This window comes from Salvelinus sp. IW2-2015, linkage group LG10, assembly GCF_002910315.2.
Source record: "Salvelinus sp. IW2-2015 linkage group LG10, ASM291031v2, whole genome shotgun sequence".
Lineage (NCBI taxonomy): Eukaryota > Metazoa > Chordata > Actinopteri > Salmoniformes > Salmonidae > Salvelinus > Salvelinus sp. IW2-2015.
The window spans coordinates 20,476,170-20,503,747 of NC_036850.1; the positions used below are offsets into that span (position 1 = coordinate 20,476,170).

At 43.8% G+C, this 27,578-nt stretch overlaps 1 protein-coding gene across 1 annotated transcript in view; it reads right to left on the reverse strand.

The window, feature by feature from the left end:
* The window catches only part of dennd2b (DENN domain containing 2B), a 105,262-nt gene that overhangs the window by 21,228 nt on the left and 56,456 nt on the right, over positions 1–27,578 (reverse strand). Inside the window, exons 4-14 of the mRNA XM_070445480.1 lie at positions 17,546–17,666; positions 17,132–17,260; positions 16,413–16,631; positions 15,887–15,983; positions 15,680–15,724; positions 14,534–14,718; positions 9,898–10,007; positions 9,377–9,446; positions 7,927–8,004; positions 5,079–5,219; positions 4,768–4,916 (exon numbers count right to left, since the gene is read on the reverse strand). Of these exons, the coding sequence (XP_070301581.1) occupies positions 4,768–4,916; positions 5,079–5,219; positions 7,927–8,004; positions 9,377–9,446; positions 9,898–10,007; positions 14,534–14,718; positions 15,680–15,724; positions 15,887–15,983; positions 16,413–16,631; positions 17,132–17,260; positions 17,546–17,666 (1,344 nt within the window). The remainder of the gene's footprint in view (positions 1–4,767; positions 4,917–5,078; positions 5,220–7,926; positions 8,005–9,376; positions 9,447–9,897; positions 10,008–14,533; positions 14,719–15,679; positions 15,725–15,886; positions 15,984–16,412; positions 16,632–17,131; positions 17,261–17,545; positions 17,667–27,578) is intronic.

A 27,578-nucleotide genomic window follows, 5' to 3' on the forward strand; every position in this document is an offset into this window, starting at 1 on the left:
CGGCTCTAAAGTGGGCGGGTCTCACTTTTTTCCTGCCCATTTCTCCATTGTTAGCGGCTTGCCCGTGGGCTAGGTTCAAAATATACAGGTTAAGACAAGAGGATTTCTAATTATCATAACTCTTTGCAATTCTAGGGACCAGCGTTGCTAGTTAGCAACGCGCGACTTAGATCTCCAATGGAGCGTTTCCATGGAATTTGTTTATTTTTGAACACTTCTGCATAGATTACTTTGTGACTTAACCTTCCCATCTTCAACCTAGCCGTGGGGTGTAAAGAGGTGATTGGAATCGCTTCTTCTTTTTGGCCAATCTGAGACATGGACGGTCGTTGTCCGATTACTGAAGTGCTTTAATAAAGTAATGTTTCTATTGTATTTGCTGAGCGGCCACAGTAGAAGAGACAGGGATTTGGGGGGGGAAGGTGAGTTGTGTATGAGTGTGGAGAAAGATGGAGGTAAAGAAGGGATGAACAGCGAGATAAGAAAGAGCGGGGTGCAGAGGAGAGCAGAAATACCGCCTTCTCATGGTCATCGGTGAATTAATCAAGGCTCTTGTTTCTGAGGGGAGAAGGAAGGCTGCTTTTCTGGGTACTCGGTTCCCCTTTAACAACCGCTCATGACATCAGATAAACTTTTAAACCTCACACAGTGGTCGTCACCAGATGTATATCATTTTTATTTAGTAAAATCGCTCCTTTTCAAACAGCTCCAATTCACTAATTTTCTCTACACCTGTTGCAATGACTGGGGTTTGCATTAGAATCAGGAGAGACGCCGATCTTGCTCCATGGACTCACAGCACACAGCGTATAATATGTGTGGTACTGTCTTGTTAAATCCAGTTCTGTTACACAGAGAGGCAGATCAAACAAGCCAACACTCTCTCTGTGGTGGTAACCCTTCTCTGTCCTAGACCCATAATAACTGGAAGATGATGTTTACATTATGAGCACTGCAGCAATCCCAGCACAGAGCCTTCAGGTAAATCTGGTTAAGCAATTACAGTCTGATGTAACCGATGATGAATTTACGTAATTAGGCATCAAAGTTGTTATTACATCTCCCATTTGCTGGTTAATCATCATCAGTTCTGAGTAACTGTCTGTCTGGCTGTTTGATGTCACAGAAAAGCAGCAATATGTCTGATATAAAGTATTTTGATACATACAAAGACGCTTGCTGTAGGCAAACGACCCGTTGTGACCTCTTAAACAAGTCATACACAGCCTACAGTACAAATAAAGAGTTAATGCAACAGTCCATGTAACCCCGTAGGCTCGGCCCTAATTTACTCGCCGCATGGCAAATGGCCCAAGACAATGCCTAAGGCTCAGTAATGCCTTGTACCTTAAGCTTTATGCCTTGTATGTCATTTCATTCATTTTAAAAAGTTAATAAATAATTAGCGTACATGTTTAGATATTCACTTCTCATTACCATTTCTTGATCTTAGTCGGCTAAGATGGAATCCCTGAGCTGACAAGGTAAACATCTGTCGTTCTGCCCCTGAACAAGGCAGTTAACCCACTGTTCCTAGGCCGTCATTGTAAATAAGAATTTGTTCTTAACTGACTTGCCTAGTTAAATAAAGATTAAATAAAGATTAAATAAAATAAAAACACATAATACTTGATTGCACATGATTGTACCATAATATCAAATGGAGTCAGATAAACATTTAAAAACCCTAAGGTCTATGTCTAATTAGCATAATGAAATGAGCATAATACTAACAATAAAAAAACATACAAAATTGTCCGTTTAAGCTAGAGATCACTGTTTTTTTTGCACTGGATGCGTCTCAATCCACCGCATCCATCTATGTCGCACGTCCGCATCTGCAGTGAAAGGTGACAGAGCTAGAGTGGGGGCTTTTCAGACCATGAGACATCCTGAAAATCAGTCTTCTCACAAAATCGTCTGTAGCGTCCAAACGGTTTGGGCTACAAACCCCTCTGTGGAAAGATGAGACTCTCACGAACATGATGGTGTTCTCCGTTTTGCTCTATGACCCCCACAAACATCTTGGGACTCGTCTTAAGTCGGTACAGCCGATCTGCCAACTTCTGTTTGTAGCGTCCGAACAGTTAGGGCTGCACACTAATACAACCCCTCTGTGGAAAGGTGAGACTTGCCCCCCCTCCCCAGGTTGGGACAGTGCTTAGACTCTTATCGGTTAATAGGCTAATTACATAGTCTTATGTATATTTGAGCAATTAGGCCAGAGGAGGTGTGGTATATGGCCAATATACCAAGGCTAAGAGCTGTTCTTACGCACGACGCCATGCAGAGTGCCTGGATACAGCCCTTAGCCGTGGTATATTGGCCATATACCACAAACCTCCGAGGTGCCTTATTGCTATTATAAACTGTTTACCTACGGAATTAGACCAGTAAATAGTTTTTTTTGTCATACCCATAGTATACAGTCTGATATACCCCGGCGTTCAGCCAATCAGCATTCAGTGCTCGAACCACCTGGTTTAAAAATAATACTTATATATCAAATATTACCACAGTACAACCCAGTGGAGACACATTCCCTAACATCGGCTGTTTAGTGTTTTCCCTCCCTCAGTTCCTTCTCCGATTAGATACACATTACACTCAGACATACATCATGTTGTGATGGAAGAGATTTCTGGGATTGGATTGTGTTCTCGGTCTCCTGCGGAACCAGACCCTTTTACCAGTGAAGTCAGTGGAGGGTCTCTCCCTTCACCCCAACACGGCTCAATGACGCCCAGAGTGGCTCCTTGAATCCTGTTTTCAATGGGAACTGAGATACAAGGGGTCTGGTCCGTGTTCTGGGGCACTCTGGAAGCTAGAGCTCCATCTATTGTGGTTCTGGGTGTGAGTCCTGGAGACTAAGTCCAGTTAGACACACACAGAAAGGACTGGTTGGTTTTGTGACGCTAATCCACAATGAAAACGTATTGTTTTGCCTTTATTCAGAACCTGAATAAGACCTGAATGGTGAAGTATGTCATTGTGTTGATACAAAGCAGGTTTTATGAAGTAATAGTAAATGGTTTTCAATTAAGTTCTAACATTGAGCAGGGCTGTAGTCTGTAGTCTGTGGTACTGTAGTCTGTCAAGACTCATGGTGCTGATTTTCAGTGTTGTTCACTAACAGTACCTCAGACACAGACTATTCGATACAGCTCTCAAGTCCTTGCTGCTGTTCACAAGAGCCCTTAGAAATGGGTGACTGATTAACAATCTTTGGGTGATGTGCAAACTGACATGAACCCGGGAGTCATTGTCTCAAACAGCAGAGTGGCGACAAAAACAGCTTTCTCTGAGTCCCCCTGGGTGGAGAGAGGGCTGTCGTAAACAGGCCAGGCAGGGACCAGGGAGTGAACATGGCGCCATCAGTCACACAGTGACAGTGAAGCCATAGATCAGAGGGGAGAGTCGCTGCACACAGGAAGTACATTCCTTCCCCTCACAGTCACTGCCCCCACTGATGTTTGTTTAAACTGTCCTCTGATGTGTAGAGATTACCGTTCAACACAAACCTGCCCCCCTCTAACAGAGCCCCTCAGCCCAGAGTGCTGTCCTATAGCCAGGGGCAGATTGCTGTGCCTGCCTGGTGGGACTCTGGCTCCTTGGAGACCCCTAGCTCCATGTTATCGGCCCTACCCCACCCTGCCTGCCGTGGTTGGACAGTGGCCTCCGGCAGAGAGATGACCCACTTCTGGAACCACATCAGTTGTGAGTCCATGCAGGGAGAGTTTCATTACGCCATAGTGGTAGGTGCGGTCTGAGATGGCTACACCGATTAATTTAACAGCTCTAACCCTGTTCCCGCGTGCTAAACCCGTTAAGCACCAACTGACAAACCCACAGTAGAAGGCTGCTATTTGCTGTGCAGATTGGGTGAATGGCAAGCAGCTCGACTGAGGAATTCAATCTGCCATCAACAGTTAGGTTGAGCCAGAGTGCACTGGCAGAGCGGCAGGGCAATCCCCACTATTGGAACTGTTATACATGTAAATTCTCTCTTCGAAGTTAGTCCTTCTTTAAAGTTCAGGATATGTCATCCCTGTGAGAGGAAATGCACCAAGACATGTGAAACAGTGTTATGATGACGGTATCATAGTCAGTCTGTACTGTATAGCCACATGTCCAGAAAGATACAGATAGAGGATCCCTGAGCTCAGCAATGTGGGTCTGAGAAAAACAGTCAGGCCTCTGTGTGAACATAAACAGAAAAGGGAAAATGTACAAGAGCATGAGATAAAATCCTGCAGAAAAGACAGTGAAATTCTGTGATAACTGAGAAGGGATATTATTGCTAACATACACCGTAATCCTAGACAGCAATTGATCTCACTCCTAGCCACCATGTGTGACAAGGATGAAGTATTCTAGGAACTATTTTCACTATTTATAGCCTAATGTTGGAGACTTAAGATCTTTGTCAGGCGATAACCTTACACTACAATATGAGCAGGCGTTGAGAGCTCTATGTATTAGATTTCTCTGTAAATACTGTAGTTTCAATCATTATCTAACAATGACAACAGCCCTTAGCGTTTCAGAACTACCTTAACAAAACACTGCATCTAAAGGTATTATTGAGCATTTCACTTGGCACAAGTAACCATCATCTAACAACTACAAGTTTCAACAACCCCGCCTGCCTATAACAGGGCATGACCATTAGTCAGGGACAGCTTCCCATGAGAAGGTGATTCAGTTCTCTCTCCATCTTTACTTATTACTAGAAGGGTTACCAACTATAAGAGTCTTGACGCTCACCTGAGTTTATCAGCCACAAAGATGACTCTGCGCTCCAGCAGCAGGGAGGCGAAGACCTGCACCACCTGACGCACGCTCAGGCAGCTGAAGAGACTGTCAAAGTCTACATGCTCCAGTCTGGAGTCCATGGGCCGCCTCAGCTCAATGACCTGGGGAGAAGAACACGACCTGGGGTCAAAACCTTGGGTCACAACCAGTCATACATTCACAGAGGTCACAGGTCATGCTCAATTAAGCATACATCGCATTATCTTCATGCATCATCCTTCTTTGATGGAACCTTAGCAACCAAGGGCTGATGTGTCTCCAACCTCATTCCCTGCTCCAGGTAGGAAGGTCTTGACTTTGATGGTCTTCCCCGGCGCTGGGAAGGGTGACTCCATCAGACTCCTCATGAAGGGGTAGACCAGGGCTGCAGAGATCCCCCTCCGCCTCTCCACCTCATCCAGGATCTACACACAGCACAGGACAGGAGGTTGAGAGTTAGACCACACACACGAGGACAGGGGGTTTGAGAGTTAGACCACACAGCACAGGACAGGGGGTTGAGAGTTAGACCCACAGCACAGGACAGGAGGTTGAGAGTTAGACCAACAAGCACAGGACAAGGGGTTTGAGAGTTAGACACACACTGCACAGGACAGGAGGGTTAGAGTTAGACCACACAGCACAGGACAGGAGGTTGAGAGTTAGACCACACAGCACAGGAAGGGGTTGAGAGTTAGACCACACAGCACAGGACAGGAGGTTGAGAGTTAGACCACACAGCACAGGACAGGGGTTGAGAGTTAGACCACACTGCACAGGACAGGAGGTTGAGAGTTAGACCACACAGCACAGGACAGGAGGTTGAGAGTTAGACACACAGCACAGGAGGTTGAGAGTTAGACCACACAGCACAGGACAGGGGGTTGAGAGTTAGACCACACAGCGCAGGACAGGGGTTGAGAGTTAGACCACACTGCACAGGCAGGAGGTTGAGAGTTAGACCACACAGCACAGGACAGGAGGTTGAGAGTTAGACCACACTGCACAGGACAGGAGGTTGAGAGTTAGACCACACTGCACAGGACAGGGGGTTGAGAGTTAGACCACACAGCACAGGACAGGGGTTGAGAGTTAGACCACACAGCACAGGAGGTTGAGAGTTAGACCACACAGCACAGGACAGGAGGTTGAGAGTTAGACCACACTGCACAGGACAGGGGTTGAGAGTTAGACCACACTGCACAGGACAGGAGGTTGAGAGTTAGACCACACAGCACAGGACAGGGGGTTGAGAGTTAGACACACAGCACGACAGGGGGTTGAGAGTTAGCACACAGCACAGGACAGGAGGTTGAGAGTTAGACCACACAGACAGGACAGGAGGTTAGAGAGTTAGACCACACAGCACAGGACAGGGGTTGAGAGTTAGACCACCAGCACAGGAGGTTGAGAGTTAGACCACACTGCACAGGGGTTGAGAGTTAGACCACACTGCACAGGACAGGGGGTTGAGAGTTAGACCACACAGCACAGGACAGGGGGTTGAGAGTTAGCCACAACGCACCAGGACAGGGGTTGAGAGTTAGACACACAGCACAGGACAGGGGGTGAGAGTAGACCACACAGCACAGGAGGTTGAGAGTTAGACACACAGCACAGGACAGGAGGTTGAGAGTTAGACCACACAGCACAGGACAGGGGGTTGAGAGTTAGACCACACAGCACAGGACAGGGGGTTGAGAGAGACCACAACAGCCACGACAGCGGGTTGAGAGTTAGACCACACTGCACAGGACAGGAGGTTGAGAGTTAGACCACACTGCACAGGACAGGAGGTTGAGAGTTAGACCATACAGCACAGGACAGGGGGTTGAGAGTAGACCACACGCACAGGAGGTTGAGAGTTAGACCACACGCACCAGGAGGTTGAGAGTTAGACACACTGCACAGGAGGAGTGAGAGTTAGTAGACCACACTGCACAGACAGAGTGAGAGTTAGACCACACAGCACAGGACAGGGGGTTGAGAGTTAGACCACACTGCAGACACAACACTCAATATTTCAAGCAGAAAGTCCCAAATTCCCTATATAGGACCGTGGTCAAAAGTAGTGCACTAAAGAGGAAATAATGTTTCACTTGTGATGTAGATTGAGAGTCTAGTAATAGACCTAGACCAAGTACATTCTGTCAATATGGCCAGTGTTGATGGAATGGAAATGGTAGTGTGTTGCTGTCTGAAGGAAAGCTCTTGCTATTGTCTGGAACCAGGCTACCTTTGCCCTTTTTGACAAATACAGTATGAATTTCAATCTGTGGCTGTCTGATATATATGGAAAATAGCAAAGAAAAATCCCACCCAATATGCCCATGTGTCTGTCTGTGTCAGACCTGCCTACTACTGTCTGGAAAGTTTGTTGGAGAGAGACATACTCACATGCAGAGTCATATGATATCCCCTCCACTCCCCACACACCCTCTGTTCCCGGTGAAATCAAACACTCCCATCTTTCTCGCCTTAASTAGAAAAGCACTTCAAACTCCGTGGAAAACATTTCCTCTCTCACCTACGCAGGTCTCAAGCCCTCAAAATGGTGCCTTCTGAAACCTACACCCCCACCTGTATGAGYGCTGTTCCACCCTCACTGTTGAGGTGCCTGTGCTGTCACAAGACAGAAACAATCTATTGTATTTATGCATCTTTTTGCCCTTAAATGAATATGAAATTAAACTAACTGAGTTTTTTGGCACATTTTAGTACTCACGACACAGTAATAAAAAGTTATTTTCATTCATTAGATATGTCTACTACCTCTTAATTGTTTCCCTTAACACAGGCCTTATTTACTTCAAAAACACTGTTCATAGAGGATTCATGAGGAGGCAGATAAGGCATGAGTACTTAAACACAATGAGCATTCTGTTTCATGTTAGCTCAACTCAGGAACAAGTGAAGGAAACAATTTAACTGGGAAATCAGAGAGAGAGAAAAGCTGAAAATAATGTTTATGCTGGACAGGATGCCTTTGAGTGGAAATGCTGGCACAGCCTCAACTAGTTCATTCCTGGGAACAGTGGCCTCGGCTCGGCTCAGAGACAGGTAACCGCGACGACGGCTACACTAGGGTGTGTGTGTGTGTGTGTGTGTGTGTGTGTGTAAGCATGAACTCACCTTGGAGAACAGGTGGAAACAGCCCAGTCGGCTGATGACGCAGTACACCTCAGGAAGGCGAGGCCCTTTCCCACTCGGCTGGAACAAGGGCACAAAATAAGAGTCTCGTCAGTCACTGGGGAAGAGAGGCTTGTAAGGTAACACAGACAGTAATGTGGCAATAGATACTAACATAAGATACTTGGTTAGGTTTATAATGCAACATCAATGAGAATATACTGAAACACTATCCTACACACAAACTGTACTTTCTTTTATTCAGATAAAGTACCAGGTTAGTTCACAATCAGCTGTGGTTGAACAAATATTTATAAATCTGGTCTTTCAGTTGCTGGAGGTGGACGTATTTAATCTGGAGAGACTGAAGCTTCCCATTGTAAGCTAAACACAGGTGCTGCAGTCTCTACACAGTTAATGATCACCTCTACCCTCCACACTAAACAATCACAGACCAATCTACTCTGGAGCCAACCAGGCCTCCTGGATCTATCCATCTCCTAACACACACACATCTGCACGTGCACACACACACACACGTGCACACACACACACACACACACACACACACACACACACACGCACGCACACACAAATTAACACATGCATACATATAAAGAAATCCCGATCCACTTGTCCATATTAGGTATGCAATTTTCTCCTCTGCTTTCTCCAAATGGATGATTAAATCAAGCATGTGGAACTTGGTTAAAGTCCTTAGGAATGTGTTGTTCATGCCAACTCCTTAGACTTCCACCAGGGAAGGAAGGAGCTGGGTTACCGGAGAGGAGGAAACTCACCTCTCTCACAGCATCAGGAGTCGTCTGATCTACAGCTACTTAATGTCAGCAACTACTGAGCTCAATACAGTCAAGTAACAGTCAGAACTGAGTTTAAGAATGGCCCCCATCTCGGTCTACGRGACACACAAATACAGTAGGCTTTAAAACACACTGACAAACCCTACAAAACATACACYCTTTGTGAATGTACACATTCTTGGGCATAACAGTGACATTAAAAACAAATCACAGCAAGCACAACATCCCACACATCCATACTTTCTGAACTCAAGCCAAATGTGGGCTCGTCATAAAACATCAAATGACTAGAAACCCTTACAGGCGGGTTGTGCTCTACAATGACAAACTTAGACATTTCATGGTTTGTTTTTCGGCATTCTTCTCCTGAGAAACTCTCATGAAACAGAAGGAGTCCAGTTTTACTAAGATTCATCCCGACCGTTTTGAAAGGCAAAAACAACCAAGCTTTGTTACATACGGACATTAAAATTCACTTTATTTACTTTCTCTCCTATTCACACCCAGCTTGGTGATGCAATAACACCTCAATGGTCCCACAGGAAAGAAAAAAACCTTGTCAAAACAAACAGGGCTGGCTCAGCAGGGTGTGAACAGAACAGGGACCAGTGAACTAATGGTGGCTTGCTTACCAGCAGACGCCTGCAGTACCCAAACCTCCTGCTGCCATCCTCTCCAGTCAACATGAACGAGAAGGTCTCACTGTACCGACACACACACACACACACACAGTCTCTGTTATAGTCAAACCAGCATACAGATTGAACAGTGATCAAAGGAAACGTAGTGTTGGATCTCATTCACACTTTAGGGTTGGTGAAGTAGCACAGTCTCTGTGGCGGAGAGAGAAGACTGTTTTAGGGACCCACGTTGTCAGGAGCAGGAGTGAGAGTAAGAYTCTACCAGGATTTCATGAAGATAATGGCATTACATTTTTGTGTTTTCTTCCTAATTTTACTCGTTGATATTTACACYTCTAATCATACTATCGATTTGTTCGTTTTTTAACCTTAATCTATATATGGAACACTTGTGCATCACAACTGATTAGTACCCATCTGGTTCAGGCAAGGAATGGGACTAATAGGCCAACAGTGTGGTGGTGAGCTTTCCTCTGTGATGCAGTGGGGTTGTATAGTAATCTGTACTGTACCTGCTGTATTCAGACACTGGGGTCCAGTCCTTYGCATCTGGAAAGCAGAACTGGGGGATGGCTTTGAGTCTCTGCTCTGCCTCCCTCATCAGCTTGGTGGGCCTCTCTAGCTGTGAGACGAGARGAGAAAYGAACAYGAAACGTCTCAGTCAGAAACAGACCCAGACGCTTACAGTCTACTYAGTCTGTCCTCTTTACAGGGTCCTCAAAAACGTCCCCTACAGTAAGAATAAAGGACCAGCCTAAGCATTCTCCCACACAGGGTCAGTGCCTCCTCCCCTTATCACCCCCAACCTCCCTCTCTACCCCCTCTCCCCCCCGACGTCATTGGGTCAGGCTTTTCTCTGGCAGAGAACCAACATACCGATATCTCCCAGGGGATTCTATCACTGAAGCAAATCTTAAATAACTTAAAAAGAGATCTTTGAGTAAGTAAACACTTAACTACCATAGAAACCGTTTCCTGGTTACACCACTTACTGTCAATAAACTCCCAAAACTCCCTCAACCCGTATGTTACGGCCATGGCCCTACTCTTCAGCAATATCTGCATCTACAGTGCCTTCAGAAAGTATTCACACCCCTTGACTTTTTCCACATTTTGTTGTGTTACAGCCTGAATTTAAAATGGATTACATTCAGATTTTGTGTCACTGGCCTACACACAATACCTCATAATGTCAAAGTGGAATTATATTTTTTGAAATGTTTACAAATAAATTTTAAATTAGAAGCTGAAATGTCTTGAGTCAATAAATATTCAACCCCTTCATTATGGCAAGCCTAAACAAGTTCATGAGTAAAAATGTGCTTAACAACTCACATAAAGTTGCATGGACAAAAATAGTGTTTAACATAATTTTTGAATGACTTCCTCATCTCTGTACCTACACACATACAGATAATTGTAAGGTCCTTCAGTCGAACAGTGAATTTCAAACACAGATTCAACCACAAAACCAGGGATGTTTTCCAATGCCTCGAAAAGAAGGGCACCAATTGGTAGATGGGTAAAAAATTAAACAGACATTAAACATCCCTTTGTGCATGGTGAAGTTATTAATTACGCTTTGGATGGTGTATCAATACACCCAGTCACTACAGTCCTTCCTAACTCAGTTGCCGGAGAGGAAGGAAACGACTCAGGGATTTCGCCATGAGGCCAATGGTGACTTTAAAACAGTTACAGAGTTTAATGGCTGTGATAGGAGAATCAACAACATTGTAGTTACTCCTAAATACTAACTTAAATGACAGAATGAAAATAAGGAAGCCTTTACAGAATAAAAATATTACAAACAGGATGTATGTTTTAGAATAAGGCACTGAAGAAAAACTGCAAAAAATGTGACAAAGAAATTAACTTCATGTCCTGAATACAAAATGTTATGTTTGGTGCAAATCCAACACAACACATCACTGAGTACCACTCTTCATATTTTCAAGCATGGTGGTTGCATCATGTTATGGATATAGTTATCATCAGCAAGGACTACACAGGGTTTTTTTAATAAAAATAAATGAAATGGAACTAAGCACAGGTAAAATCCTAGAGGAAAACCTGGTTCAGTCTGCTTTCCACCAGATACTGGGAGACAAATTCACCTTTCAGCAGGACAATAACCTAAAACACAAGACCAAATATACACTGGAGTTGCTAACCAAGACAACATTGAATGTTCCTGAGTGGCTTAGTTACAGTTTTGACTTAAATTGTCTTGTAAATCTATGGCAAGACTTGAAAATGGCTAGAAATGATCAACAACCAACTTGACAGAGCTTGAAGAATTTAAAAAAGAATAATATGCAAATATTGTACAATCCAGGTGTGTAAAGCTCTTAGTAGACTTACCCATAAAGACTCTGTAATCGCTGCCAAAGGTGATTATAACATGTATTGACTCAGGGGTATGAATACTTATGTAAATTAGATATTTCTGTATTTCCTTTTTTTTTAATGTGCAAATATTTCTAAAAACATGTTTTCACTTTGTCATTATGGGGTATTGTGTGTAGATGGGGGAGACATAAAAAAAATACTTATGAATTCAGGCTGTAACAGAACAAAATGTGGAATAAGTCAAGAGGTGTAACGTCCTGACCAGAGTTCTTATGTGTTTTGCTTGTTTAGTGTTGGTCAGGGCGTGAGCTGGGTGGGAATTCTATGTTGTGTGTCTAGTTCGTCTGTTTCTGTGTCAGCCTAATATGGTTCTCAATCAGAGACAGCTGTGAATCGTTGTCCCTGATTGGGAATCATATATAGGAGGCTTGTTTGGTGTTGGGATTTTGTGGGTGTTTGTTTCCTGTCTCTGTGTTTGTTCTGCACCAGATAGGACTGTCTCGGTTTTTCACGGTTTGTTATTTTGTTTGTTGTTTGTAGTGTTCACTTGTTCGTTATTAAACATGTTGAACACTAGCCGCGCTGCATTTTGGTCCTCTCTTTCACCCCAGGAAGATCGCCGTTACANGGCCTACACACAATACCTCATAATGTCAAAGCGGTATTATATTTTTTAGAAACATTTACTAATAAAAAAAAAATTTAAAGCTGAAATGTCTTGAGTCAATAAATATTCTAACCTTTCGTTATGGTAAGCAAAAACAAGTTCATGAGTAAAAATGTGCTTAACAACTCACATAAAGTTGCATGGACAAAAATTGCGTTTAACATAATTTTTTAATGACTTCCTCATCTCTGTACCCACACACTGTAACGGCTTTCGTCTGGTGAAGGAGAAGAGGACCAAGGTGCAGCGTGGTAAGTGTTCATTTTAATAAACAAAATAAYCTGAACACTGAAATGACAAAAATAATAAAGAGCGAGAACGAAAACGAAACAGTTCTGTAAGGAATATGCACAAAACAGAAAACAATCACCCACAACCAAAATGTGGAAAACAGGCTACCTAAGTATGATTCTCAATCAGAGACAACGATCGACAGCTGCCTCTGATTGAGAACCATACCAGGCCAAACACAGAATTGGAAAACATAGAAAAACAACATAGAATGCCCACCCCAACTCACGCCCTGACCAAACCAAAACAAAGACATAAAAAAGGAACTATGGTCAGAACGTGACACACACATACAATTATATCTAAGGTCCTTCAGTCGAGCAGTGAATTTCAAACACAGATTCAACCACAAAGACCAGAGATGTTTTCCAATGCCTCGTAGAGAAGGGCACCAATTGGTAGATGGGTAAAAAAAWTTAACAGACATTACACTTCGGATGTTGTATCAATACACCCAGTCACTACAGTCCTTCCTAACTCAGTTGCCGGAGAGGAAGGAAACCACTCAGGGATTTCACCATGAGGTCAATTGTGACTTTAAAACAGTTACAGAGTTTAATGGCTGTGATAGGAGAAAACTGAGAATGGATCAACAACACTGTAGTTACTCCACAATACTAACCTAAATGACGAAATGAAAATAAGGAAGCCTTAACAGAATAAAAATCTTCCAAAACATGCATCCTGTTTGCAATAAAGCACTAAAGAAAAACTGCAAAACATGTGACAAAGAAATTAACTTCATGTCCTGAATACAAAGTGTTATGTTTGGGGCAAATCCAACACAACACATCACTGAGTACCACTCTTCATATTTTCAAGCATGGTGGTTGCATCATGTTATGGGTAGAATTATCATCGGCAAGGACTGCACAGGGTTTAAAWWWWWTTWWAAATAAACTAAATAAAACTAAGCACAATCAAAATCCTAGAGGAAAACCTGGTTCAGTCTGCTTTCCAACAGATACTGGGAGACAAATTCACCTTTCAGCAGGACAATAACCTAAAACACAAGGCCAAATATACACTGGAGTTGCTAACCAAGACAACATTGAATGTTCCTGAGTGGCTTAGTTACAGTTTTGACTTAAATCAGCTTGAAAATCTATGGCAAGACTTGAAAATGGCTATCTATAAATGATCAACAACTAACTTGACAGAGCTTGAAGAATTAAAAAAATAATATGCAAATATTMTACAATCCAGGTGTGCAAAGCTCTTAGTAGACTTACCCAGAAAGACTTAGCTGTAATCGCTGCCAAAAGTGATTATAACATGTACTGACTCAGGGGTATGAATACTTATGTAAATTTGATATTTCTGTATTTGCTTTTTTTATGTGCTAAAATTTCTAAAAACCTGTTTTCACTTTGTCATTATGGGGTATTGTGTGTAGATGAGTGGTATTTTTTATTTTATTATTAATTTTGAATTCAGGCTTTAACACAACAAAATGTGAATAAGTCAAGGGGTATGAATACTTTCTGAAGGAACTGTATGTGCTGGACTAATGTGGCCATAATGGCTACTAAAAGTAGATTAGATAACACAGACGTTTTTGACCGCCAAAATCAATATTGTTCTGTATGAAAATGAGCCACTTTCAATTCTATTTCAACATGCAAACAACATTGGTAAGGGTCTCCGACCGCCATATATCACAGATCTCAGCATACATATTTCTGTAGGTCCAGTGAGTAATGTCTCAGAAGAAACAGTTATTTACCAGGACCCCTTCCTGTTTAAATCTTTTCTCTCACTTAAGGGACTTGACACTGCTGTCTGACCCATGACCAAGGGACTCGAGGGGCCAGAATACAGTTTGGTTGTTCCCTTACCTTGGGGAACTGGTAGGTGACTTCGGGAAAGAAGGAGCTTTTGGTGGGCTTCTTCTTGAGGGACACCACCACAAAGTACTCAAACAGCTCCCTCTCCTGCCACTCAATCAGCTGCAGCTCCAGTGTGCGGTAGCTAGGGGCCCTCCGCAGCATTGACTGCAGCTTCAACAGCCTCTGGGTGTGGGCTGGGGAGAGAAGAGAGAGGGATATGGACAGTTCAATCTTCAGCACAGGGTTGTATTGACAAAATACATATCCCAAACACTGTGTATACACAACTGACACCAATCACAGCAAATAGTGCACTACAAGCCATGAAGACTGACAAAGAGCTTACAGTCCAACATCCACTTCCCAGCTAACAAGACACATTCCCATAACTAATGAAATGTTACCATTGGATTCCCCTTAGGTTGAGAGAGAAAATAATGAGAGAATGTTATCCAAACATTATTCGAACATATTTAGTCAAGCATGATGTTTCCAAAACCATGTTACGATGTAAAAGGAAATCAAACATTCAAGGACCCCTGAAAAGTTGCCAGGCGGTTCCTGGGATGATTTTTTTWAAATCACAAAATGCTTTGAAAACCAAACAAATGGAGGTTAAATGATTGTTATCTCTAACCTACCAAAAGCATTCTGGGAACCAAAACTTAACCGGATTTAAAACGTTAGCTGGGTTTCAACACACTGATTAAACCTCTATACTCACACATGTTTATCCTCACACAGTCCAACACATAACAACCTAAACACAGATTAGAGAGAAATACAAACCTTATAGTTCACCATAACTGTCATCACAGATGGCTTGTGTTTAAAACAGAGTATGAACAGAATCAGCAAAGAGTTCGAACATAGTGCATTTAGTATTTATTTGAAAGAATGACAGTTGTATAGTCTATAGCACATCCATGACATCTTCATTTTGCCTTTCAGTTACATTTCTGTGATCCCTTTAGTCACAAGTCACTTGATCGATGTCTCGTTCCAAACACCGACTTGTCAAAACAGAGACGTGCGCTTGTTGTATCTGCTGTGAGTGGGACAAATCCTCTGTCTGTGCAGAAACAGACAGCTATAGACCAAGTGCACCATTGTTCTCCAGGGACTGAGCTTCAACTGCATACTGTGACCTCTCACCTTTGAACCTGTCATCAGAGTCGCTCTCGCTCTCGCTGTTGTCATCTGTAAACAGATCGGAGAGAGAAAAAAGGTTTGTTTAGGGTCAGGGGTCAACTCTACAACTATGTTTATGCCATACAGATGAGATGACTGGGGGAGACACAAATATTTACTCCCTGATCCAGACAGTGGATGGAGAGAAGGAAGGGAGGAGCCCCTATGTACCTCTCAGAGATGCCGTCTCAATATTAGACAAGGACAGCTTCTTCAACCTCTTCTTCCCTCTCTTGGTAGAGTAAATGGAGTTGATTCTCTGGACAATCTGTAAACAGTGAGAGGAAAGGGGAAGCTCAGTGTGTGTACAACCTACAGTAGAGGACTATCTGGTCTCCTGTGGTGAAACTCTTCAAAGTTGGCTCCATTCAGTGTGTGGGAGGAGGAAGAGATAGACATAAAATCCTTCTCAGTGCTCTCTCTCTCTCTCTGTATGTCCAGAACTATCCCTGGGATATGGCTTGTGTTTAAAACAAAGTATGAACAGAATCAACAAAGAGTTTCCATCCCAGTGCATTTAGGAATTATTCAAAAGAATAACATTTGTATAGTCTATAGCAAATCCATCTTCATTTTGCCTTCCAGGTAGATGCATGGCCCCGTAGATACATGGCTTGCAAGAATAGAATAGTCCTTGAGGAGATCCTCATGGAGAGAACAGGTTCATTCCTACAGCCTGGAGTGTTTTATATTGTACCTTGGGGATCCTCCGGTGCCTACGGGAGGCCAGGGTGTCGCTGGCGCTGCTCAGGCTGTCATCCAGCAGGCAGCAGGGGGAGGGAGAGACCCCCAGCTGGGGCGGCAGCAGCAGCATGTCATCATGGCTGTGTCGCTTGGACAGGCGGGATGCCCGGTGACTCTTCTTGTCTGTGGGACCAGAGAGGCGCAGGGACTGACTACTGGGCTGAGAGGGCAGCTGTGGAGGGGGAGAGAGAGGACAATACTGAGGCAGTGTCCCAGATGGCAACCTATTCCCTTTATAGTGAACTATTTCTGACCAGGGCCCATAGGATGAAGCAATGGATCCTGGTTTGGTCTGGGATTGACTGAGGTTTTTGTCATGACAATAAGTAACCGTACCCAATAATACAATATATTTTCCTCACTGCACAGTGACCTCATTCCCAGCTGAACATTCCCAGGAAATTCTAAATCGTCTTTCCTACGACGAGACAGTGCCCATCCATATTAAAGCAGCAGAGCCAAACCTACATTTCCAGGCAGACTGACAGTATTTTACTGGAACTCCACCAAGTTTCAACARATCAAAAGGCTTCTGTAGCGCAAATAATGAGAAATCTAGCTGTGAAARAWGATTARTGGAGGATCCTGTCCAGGTTTCAGAGATCTAACTCRAGTCTGAGGGAGAYTTTTACRGRWGGAAAATACCTCAGTTCTGCTAGCTAGCTGGGTTACCTGAGGAGGTGAGTTGAGTTTCTGGGAGGTCCAGGTCCGGTTGCTTTCRGGTACCAAGCGGTTCTTCCGACCCAAACTCCTCCTCTTCAGGTCCACGTCCTCGTACGGGTTCTCCTTCTCTGTGTGACAACATTAAGAAAACAGATTAAGGTCTTAGATAACAGCAGCAGCTGTTCAGAAGGATCTGTTAAGGTTCAGGGAGAAGGAAGGTATGTGACTAGACAAGACAAAGCCACAGGGGCTTCAGGCCAGAGTCTGTGTGAGATGACGGGGGGCAGGAGAGGGAGTTGGGGGGCAGGAGAGAGGCTCCCAGTGGTGTAGCTCAGATCAAATAAGTCATGCAGGGGCCAGGTTAAAGGTCACTCTCAACTGGCTGCTACAATGCCCAAATGTACTGTCTCTTTAAACAGTTACTGTTGGCCCAGGGCCCCGGGCCCCGGCGGCCCCGCTGGCCCCTGACCGACTGCACTGTGCCGAGACTCCCGGACACTGGGCTGCTAGTGGTGAGTCACGGCCGGAGTATGCAGGCTGTCTGCTGCGGGAGGCGAAGGGGAAGAGAGGAGCGGGACATCCTCCTCCTCTTCCTCCTCCTCTCAGGTATCACTGAACTTCATTCTCACATCCTTTCAATGAGACTGTTGATGTAGAAATGTTCACTCAACATTTCAGAGGTGTTGCCCAAAGAGTTTTGGGTTTTCCCACTGCACACGGACGGCAATCTCACACAGCACTGCTTTCACTGATGTCACTTGGAAAAAGGCCAGCCAGCGTGTATAAAAACTTGTATAACACCCCTGCCCATGTCCATCCAGACGTGCTCTGAGAATAGCATTTCAGCTGGGTCTGAAAAGGTTGTGAGAAAAAGAAGGAACTGCACTAAAAAGGAAAACAGAGCCAGATGGTGTCGAAAGGCATGATGGAAAAGACTTGCAGTGAAAGACGAGAATGAGTCCTACAACAGAGCTAGTGTCTGTTAAAAGAGACTACACTAAATCTACACTTCAGCATCTCAATGATGGAAGAGAATCCTATAAACGGAGGAACACCTTGAAGGCCAACGTTAAACTGTGCTAAATGTATCTGTTAAAGGTATCTGTTTTGTTAAAAGGGGTTCATCATTTATTGCCTATTTATGAACCATCTTAGTGAGATCATCAGAGCATTCTGCCATGTCATACTGAAAATGAAATTCCAGTCAGACTGGGCTTTTCCCTCTTCCCTCCCTATGTATTATCAGAGCTGATGAATACAATAACAAGCCTGGGTATAGCTGGGACCATAAACTGTAAATTGAGACTGACCATACCGATCACTAATCGCAGGCAGTTTGCTGATATTGTTCATTACGATAAGTAGCGTATACCAGAGAAATGTGAAGTTTGAAATGAAATAAGTTTACTAATATGGGTGATTGTTAATGGGACAATTGATGGCCACAACCATCAAACTACTAGTAGTAGTTTTAAGGGTAATATAAAAAATATACTGTGGTGCATGCACATTGTTATAAACTATTCTAACTATTGTAATATGGATGTTTGCCTGTATGGCCCAGCTCTAGGGCTGGACTGACTGACGTCTCAGTGCTCTGGACCCCATTCCACTGAAGCAGAGTAATGACAGCCTGCTGGGATGATGATATGTCTCCATGGCTGGGTACAATCAACTGCTGTGTTACTCACATCAAACAACACACACACACACACACACACACACACACACACCACACACACACACACACAACACACACACACACACACACACACACACTCTCACACACACACCTCTCCTGACCTGGCTGCACCCACACTGTGACTCGGCATCTGTTTACACAATAGGCTCTCTCTAGAGCGAGACAGAGGACAGACTATCTACACAATGTCAGGATGGGATTACCCCATAAAAGGGCTATGGACAGAATGTCCCTCGCCAACGAGTGGCTGCTACAGTGGCACCAGTCATTCATGTAATAAACAGAGATGTTCAGGGGACCAAAACGGGCTTGAGATCTGTCTAAACGTTTGGTGGCACCACAAACCATGCTGGAACTGTACAGTGTACATCCTTCAGAGAAGGCTTGTGACCACATGGGCCAAATTTGTTGGGAGATATATATAGTATTTTTGGAATCTAAATTGTTTAACACTCATACCTCAAAAATGCTAAAAACCTACAGTATACATTCAACTGTAAATTAAAGAGAAATGCCATACTGTATTCATCAGCAATTCATAAATCTATGTGAAATGTATGATTACATAGACAAAACAAAGCATAATTATTCCAGTCAGCAGATTCCCATGCAGTGTTAGAGCAGAGATAATCTGGCTCAGACAGACAGGCCAGGGAGGCCATCTTACCTCACCACCACCACTGGTTATAATGATGTTAGAGAGACTCAGTTCAGCTTGGGGTTGATGACGCAGACATAATCCATTACTGCTGAGTCACTGTTGTGTACAGAACCTGATTCACCAGACGGGAAACCTATTCCCAGTGGCACTACGCTAATCAAACTATAGCTTGTCATAATATAACCATTTATACCATAAATCTTCTTAGGGATCGGTGTCCTGTCCACGGACGGTTGATCTAACGTAAGCTAATGCGATTAGCATGAGGTTGTAAGTAACAAGAACATTTCCCAGGACATACAGTTGAAGTCGGAAGTTTAGAATACACTTAGGTTGGAAAAACTTGTTTTTCAACCACTCAGCAAATTGCTTGTTAACAAACTATAGTTTTGGCAAGTCGGTTAGGACATCTACTTTGTGCATGACAAGTAATTTTTCCAACAATTGTTTACAGACAGATTATTTCACTTATAATTCACTATATCACAATTCCAGTGGGTCAGAAGTTTGTGGGTCAATTGCAGGTGTACCTGTGGATGTATTTCAAGGCCTACCTTAAAACTCAGTGCCTCTTTGCTTGACATCTTGGGAAAATCAAAAGAAATCAGCCAAGACCTCAGAAAACAATTTGTAGACCTCCACAAGTCTGGTTCATCCTTGGGAGCAATTTCCAAACGCCTGAAGGTACCACATTAATCTGTACAAACAATAGTACGCAAGTATAAACACCATGGGACCACGCAGCCGTCATACCGCTCAGGATGGAGACGCGTTCTGTCTCCTAGAGATGAACATACTTTGGTGTGACAAGTGCAAATCAATCCCAGAACAACAGCAAAGGACCTTGTGAAGATGCTGTAGGAAACCGGTACAAAAGTGTCTATATCCACAGTAAAACGAGTCCTATATCGACATAACCTGAAAGGCTGCTCAGCAAGGAAGAATCCACTGCTCCAAAACCGCCATAAAAAAGCCAGACTATGGTTTGCAACTGACATGGGGCAAAGATCGTACTTTTTGGAGAAATGTCCTCTGGTCTGATGAAACAAAAATAGAACTGTTTGCCATAATGACTATTGTTATGTTTGGAAGAAAAAGGGAGAGGCTTGCAAGCCAAAGAACACCATCCCAACCGTGAAGCACGGGGGTGGCAGCATCATGTTGTGGGGGTGCTTTGCTGCAGGAGGGACTGCAAATGGTGCATTTCACGAAATAGATGGATCATGAGGCAAGAAAATGATGTGGATATATTGAAGCAACATCTCAAGACATCAGTCAGGAAGTTAAAGCTTGGTCGCAAATGGGTCTTCCAAATGGACAATGACCCCAAGCATTGTTCTAAGGTTGTGGCAAAATGCATAAGGACAACAAAGTCAATGTATTGGAGTGGCCATCACAAAGCCCTGACCTCAACCCTATAGAAAATTTGTCAGAAGGAGGCCTACAAACCTGACTCAGTTACACCACTCTGTCAGGAGGAATGTGCCAAAATTACCAATATTGTGGGAAGCTTGTGGAAGGCTACCCGAAACGTTTGACACAAGTTTAAAGGCAATGCTACCAAATACCAATTTAAAGGCAACGCTACCAAATACTAATTGAGTGTATGTAAACTTCTGACCCACTGGGAATGTGATGAAAGAAATAAAAGCTGAAATAAATAATTCTCTCTACTATTATTCTGACATTTTACATTCTTAAAATAAAGTGGTGATCCTAACTGACCTAAGACATGGAATTTTTACTAAGATTACATGTCAGGAATTGTGAAAAACGGAGTTTAAATGTATTTGGCTAAGGTGTATGTAGACATATCTGCTATTGGCAGAAAGCTTAAATTCTTGTTAATCTAACTGCACTGTCCAATTCACAGTAGCTATTACAGTGAAAGAATGCCATGCTATTGTTTGAGGAGAGTGCACAATTTTGAACATGAAAAGTTATTAATGAACAAATTAGTCTTGATACAACATTTTGGACAAAATGCAATGGTTCATTTGATCAGTCTAAAATTTGTCAATACACTGCTGCCATCTAGTGGCCAAAATCAAAATTACACCTTGGCTGGAATAATACATGCCTTTCTCTTGCATTTCAAAAATGATGGTACAAAAAAATACAAAGACACTGACTTCAGACTGACTTCACTGGCTTCAGAATTAGAAACCAGTGAATATTGGCAAATGTCCAGTCACTCAAGAATTCATTTGAGAGTCTCCTATCAGAGAGACTTGAAAAGCTGCAATATTATGTCTTACTGAAAGACATAATCATCCAGCCAAATCATGGCTGGATGATGGCACTATGCACGTAGTACTCAGTGGATTCTCCATGCAGTGGCAGGATCGGACGGCAGCTTCGGGGAAGTCAAAAGGAGGAGTGTGTTTTTTTCATAAATAACAACTGGTGTGCTGCTTCCAGTGTGAAGGAAATATCTAGCTTTTGCTCACCTGATATAGAATACCTCACGGTAAGCTGCAGACCCTTTTATCTACCAAGAGAGTTCTCATCTGTAATTATCACAGCTGTCTACATCCATCCACAAGCCAACAACACTCTGGCACTCACCTAACTGTATGGGGCCATAAACAAACAAGTGGTTGGGTGGAGAATTAAAACCATCCTACCTCACTTCTACCATCCTACCTCACTTAGCTCACTAAAGAACTCTAAAGCCAAAGATGTGTTTGGGCTGGACTTTACCTTTCTTAAAAACTACAAAGAGTCACTCATTGGCCCCATTACTAAGGTCACCAACACATCTATTGGTCTCGGGGTGTTTCCAAGGSTATGGAAGTCGGCCATAATAACGGCCATCTTTAAATCYGGCYARCCTGCTGACGTGAGTAYCTACAGGRCCATTAGTATACTACCTGTGGTGTCAAAGGTTGTTGAAAAGTYTGTAGCAGAACAACTGATTGCCCACCTCAACAACAGCCCCTTCACATTACACTCCATGCAGTTTGGCTTCAGAGRGAAACACTCCACAGAAACGGCCAACTGCTTTCTTCTGGAAAATGWGAAGTCCAAGATGGACAAAGGGGGCGTTGTTGGGGCTGTGTTTCTGGACCTAAGGAAGGCTTTTGATACTGTTAACCATGAGATTCTCATCACAAAATTGTTCAAGTTCAACTTTCCCCCGATGCCTTGAGATGGATGAAATCATACCTTGAAGGCAGAACTCAGTGTGTCAGAGTGAGCAATGAGCTGTCGCCCACTCTTAGCTATGATGTGGGCGTGCCCCAGGTGTCAATACTGGGGCCCCTCCTGTTCAGCCTGTACATTAATGATCTGCCTTCTGTCTGTACTGGGTCTGAAGTTCAAATGTATGCAGATGATACAGTGATATATGTGCATGCAAAGAGCAAACAACAAGCTGCACAAGGACTCACTACTGTACTGGTCCAGGTTACAAAGTGGCTCAGTGACTCGTGTTTGCATCTCAATGTGAAAAAAACTGTTTGCATGTTCTTCACAAAGAGGGCAACAGATGCTTCTGAGCCAGATGTCTATGTGTCATGGGAGAAGCTCCAGGTAGTATCTGATTTTAAGTACCTTGGCATTATACTTAATTCCAACCTCTCTTTTAAAAAGCATGTGAAAAAGGTAATTCAAATAACCAAATTCAACCCAGCTAATTTCCGATTTATACGAAATTGTTTGACTACAGAGGTAGCAAAACTGTACTTCAAATCTATGATACTCCCCCACTTAACATAATGCTTGACTAGTTGGGCCCAAGCTTGCTGTACAACATTTAAACCTATTCAGTCTGTCTACAAACAGGCTCTCAAAGTGCTTGATAGGAAGCCCAATAGCCATCATCACTGTTACATCCTCAGAAAGCATGAGCTCCTGAGTTGGGAAAATCTTGTGCAATACACCGACGCATGTCTTGTATTCAAGATCCTAAATGGCCTGGCTCCCCCTCCACTCAGTATTTTTGTTAAACAGAAAACACAAACATATGGCAGCAGATCCACAAGGTCTGCCATGAGAGATGACTGTATAGTTCCCTTAAGGAAAAGCACCTAAATCCGCTTTCTCTGTGAGAGCTTCCCATGTCTGGAATACACTGCCATCAGACACACATAACTGCACCACATATCACACTTTCACAAAATGCATGAAGACATGGCTAAAGGTCAATCAGATTTGTGAACATAATCCCTTGCTGTGTATTGCCGCTTTCCATGTTGTCTGTTGTCTTTAGCTTGTGAGGTGTTGAAACACTTTGTTGCTTTTATGAATTTTGTCTTGCTGCTTTTTGTTCTATGTTGCTCTGTCTGTATGCTACGTCTTGCTTGTCCTATGTTGCTCTGTGTGTGCTCACTGCTCAATGATTGTCTATATTGTAATTGTTTTTAATAACCTGCCCAAGGACTGCGGTTGGAAATTAGCCGACTGGCTAAAACCAGCACTTTTACTGAAACGTTGATTAATGTGCACTGTCCCTGTAAAAATAAAATAAACTCAAACTCAAACCAACACATCTCCTGTGCCACTAATGGCACTAAAACTATGGACCACTTTTTTGCTACCTACAGAAATGCATACAAGGCCCTCCCTCATCCTCCCTTTGGCAAATCTGACCATGACTCCATTATCCTGCTTCGTGTTTACAAACAAAAGCTCAAACAGGAAGTACCAGTGATGCACTGAATACGGAAGTTGTTGGATGAAGAGGACGGGAGGCTATAAGACTGTTTTTCTAGTACAGACTGGAATATGTTCCGGGATTTAACCGTTAGCATTGAGGAGTTTACCACAACAGTCACAGGCTTCATCAATAAGTACATAGACTATAAGAACGTATCAAAACCAAAAACTATGGATTACAGGCAATATCCACGCTGGGCTAAAGGCTAGAGCTACTGCTTACGAGGGACGGGACACAACAAAGAAAGCCCCTCCGACCTCCGACAAGACATCAAACATGCAAAAGGACAATATAGGAGGAAGGTGGAATGCAATCACAAGGCCCGGAATACCAGGGCATGTTCTCAAAGCATGTGCAGACCAGCTGGCAAGTGTCTTCACAGACATTTTCAATCTCTCCTTGTCCCAGTCTGTAATCCCCAAATATTTCAAACTGCCACCATTGTCCCTATTCCCAAGAGCTCCAATGTAATCTGCCTAAATGACTATCGCCCTGTAGCACTCAGACCTGTAATTAAGAAGTGCTTTGAAAGGCTGGTCATGACAAACATCAACACCATCATCCCAGACACCCTACACCCACTCCAATTTGCATACACCCCTGACAGATCCACAGATGAAGCAATCACAATTGCACTTCACACTGCCCTCTTCCACCTGGACAGGAGGGAAAATAACTATGTGAGAATGCTGTTCATAGACTACAGCTCAGCGTTCAACACCATAGTCGCCTCCAAGCTCATCACCAAGCTAGGGACCCTGGGACTGAACCCCTCCCTCTGCAACTGGATCCTGGACTTAGGCTGACCCTCAACCCCGGGGCCCCTCAGGGGTGTGTGCTTAGTTCCCTCCTGCACTCCCTGTCACCCACGACTGCATGGTCACGGACAACTTCAACACCATCACCAAGTTTGCTGATGACACGACAGTGGTAGGCCTGATCATGGACGACGATGAGACAGCCTACAGGAAGGAGGTCAGAGACTTAGCAGTGTGGTGCCAGGACAACAACATCAGTAAGACCAAGGAGCTGATCGTGGACTATAGGGGAAATAGGGGAGAGCCCGCCACTATCCATGTTGACAGGGCTGTTGTGGAGCGGGTCGAGAGCTTCTAGTTCCTTGGCGTCCACTAAGGACTTAACATGGCTCCCAGACACCCGCACAGTCGTGAAGAGGGCATGGCAGCAACTCTTCCCCCTCAGGAGGCTGAAAAGATTTGGCATTGGCCCTCAAATCTTCAAAATGTTCTACAGATGTAATATTGTGAGCATCTTGACTGGCTGAATCAATGTTTGGTATGGAAAATGCATTGCCCTTGACCGCAAAGCGCTACAGAGCGGGGTGCAGACAGCCCAGTACATCACAGGGGCCGAGCTCCCTGCCATCCAGGACCTCTATATCAGGTGGCGTCAGAGGAAGGCCCAAAAAATTGCCAAAGACTCCCAAACCATACTGCTGCCATCCGGCAAACGTACTGGGGAATCAGCTCTCGAACCAACGGCCTCCGAGACAGCTTCTACCCCCAAACCATAAGACTGCTAAATAGCCAGACTGCTATATATGTAGTAAATTAATGGTACCCAAACTATCTGCACTGACACTATCTTGCACTGACCCTACGTACACTCACTAGACTATATATACACACCATATACACACTCACTAGACTATATATACACACCATATACACACTCACTAGACTATATATACGCAGACCATATACATACACTCACTCATATACACTCCAACACAAAACCCACACACATTTACATACGCACACACACACACACTCATATACACTCCAACACAAAGCCCACACACATTCACATACGCACACACACACACTCACTCATATACCCTCCAACACAAAACCCACACACATTCACACACACACACACACACACACACACACACACACACACACACACACACACACACACACACACACACACACACACACACACCTGTCTCTTATACACATCTAGATGTGTATAAGAGACAGGTTTCACTCTGTCTCACACACACACACACACACACACACACACACGCACACACACACACACTCATATACACTCCAACACAAAGCCCACACACATTCACATACGCACACACACACACTCACTCATATACCCTCCAACACAAAACCCACACACATTCACACACACACACACACACACACACACACACACACACACACACACACACATACACACACACACACACACACACACACACACACACACACACACACACACGCACACACACGCACACACACGCACACACACATCATATGCTGCTGCTTCTTATTATCTATCATGATGACTAGTCACTTTACCCTGCCTTCAGGTACATATCTACCTCAAATACCACATACCTCTGCACATTGATCTGGTACTGGTACTTCCTGTATATAGCTCCATTCTTGTGTATTTTATTTTATTCCTCGTGTTACTATTTGTATAATTTTTTTTTTATTCTGAAATGATGGGAAGGGCTCGTAAGCAAGCATTTCACGGTAAAGTCTACATCAGTTGTATCCAGCGCATGTGGCAAATTAAATTTGATTTGATTTTGAGAAGAGTCTTTATTTAATGTACTCATTGTTAGTGGGCTACTGCCTCAGACAGCTATGATCTCCTCACATAGTTGATTAAATGCTTCGAGAAGGGCTGTGTGTGTCTTAGTCCAAAGTGTCTGGGCTGCTACACGTTGAAATACGAGCGGAGAGGGACTAGAACATGGCTTATCTCCCATTGCTGTGGCTGCTGCCTCCAACGGAACATCTGACCTGTAAACCGCTGCTTAGCGGTGGTGGAGACCGTTTCAGACTGGAGCAGCCAGGATTACTGGGGAGGGACAGCTCACAGAGGCAATGTATTTCTCTGTAACTAATCATCATTCAGCCAAAACGCCTTCGACCGCATCGCCGATCCCATACTCGAGGTGTTCGACCGGCGAACAATGGACTCTTTTTTGGGGTACGCATGAAAGTCCCCCGGGTCCCCTCGCTGCCACCGATTCATGCTCTGCCTGGAACCATTGGTCATCTTCAGAGACTGAATAAAACGCCATAGAGGACGAATAGAGGAAGAGAGTCAACCATGTATGAGGGAGAAATGTGGCCATTACAGTCTTAATTTGACCCATGTGCTTGCAAAAAAAATGCTCAAAGGCTACAAACATATATCAACCAACACTCAATCTCTAATTTTCAACTAAAAACATGTCAGCCCCCATTCTTTTACTGGGTCTCACATTCAAGCCTGATGAGCAGGAAGGAAATTTATAGTGGAGGGGCCGAGAAGGGCCGGGTGAGACGTGACAGACATCGCTGCCAATGAAGCACCTCAGGAGAACCAGCCTTTTCACTGTCCACAGTCCTCAGGACGTTTACCACTGGAAAGGAATTTGGCATACAATTGTACTTTGTCA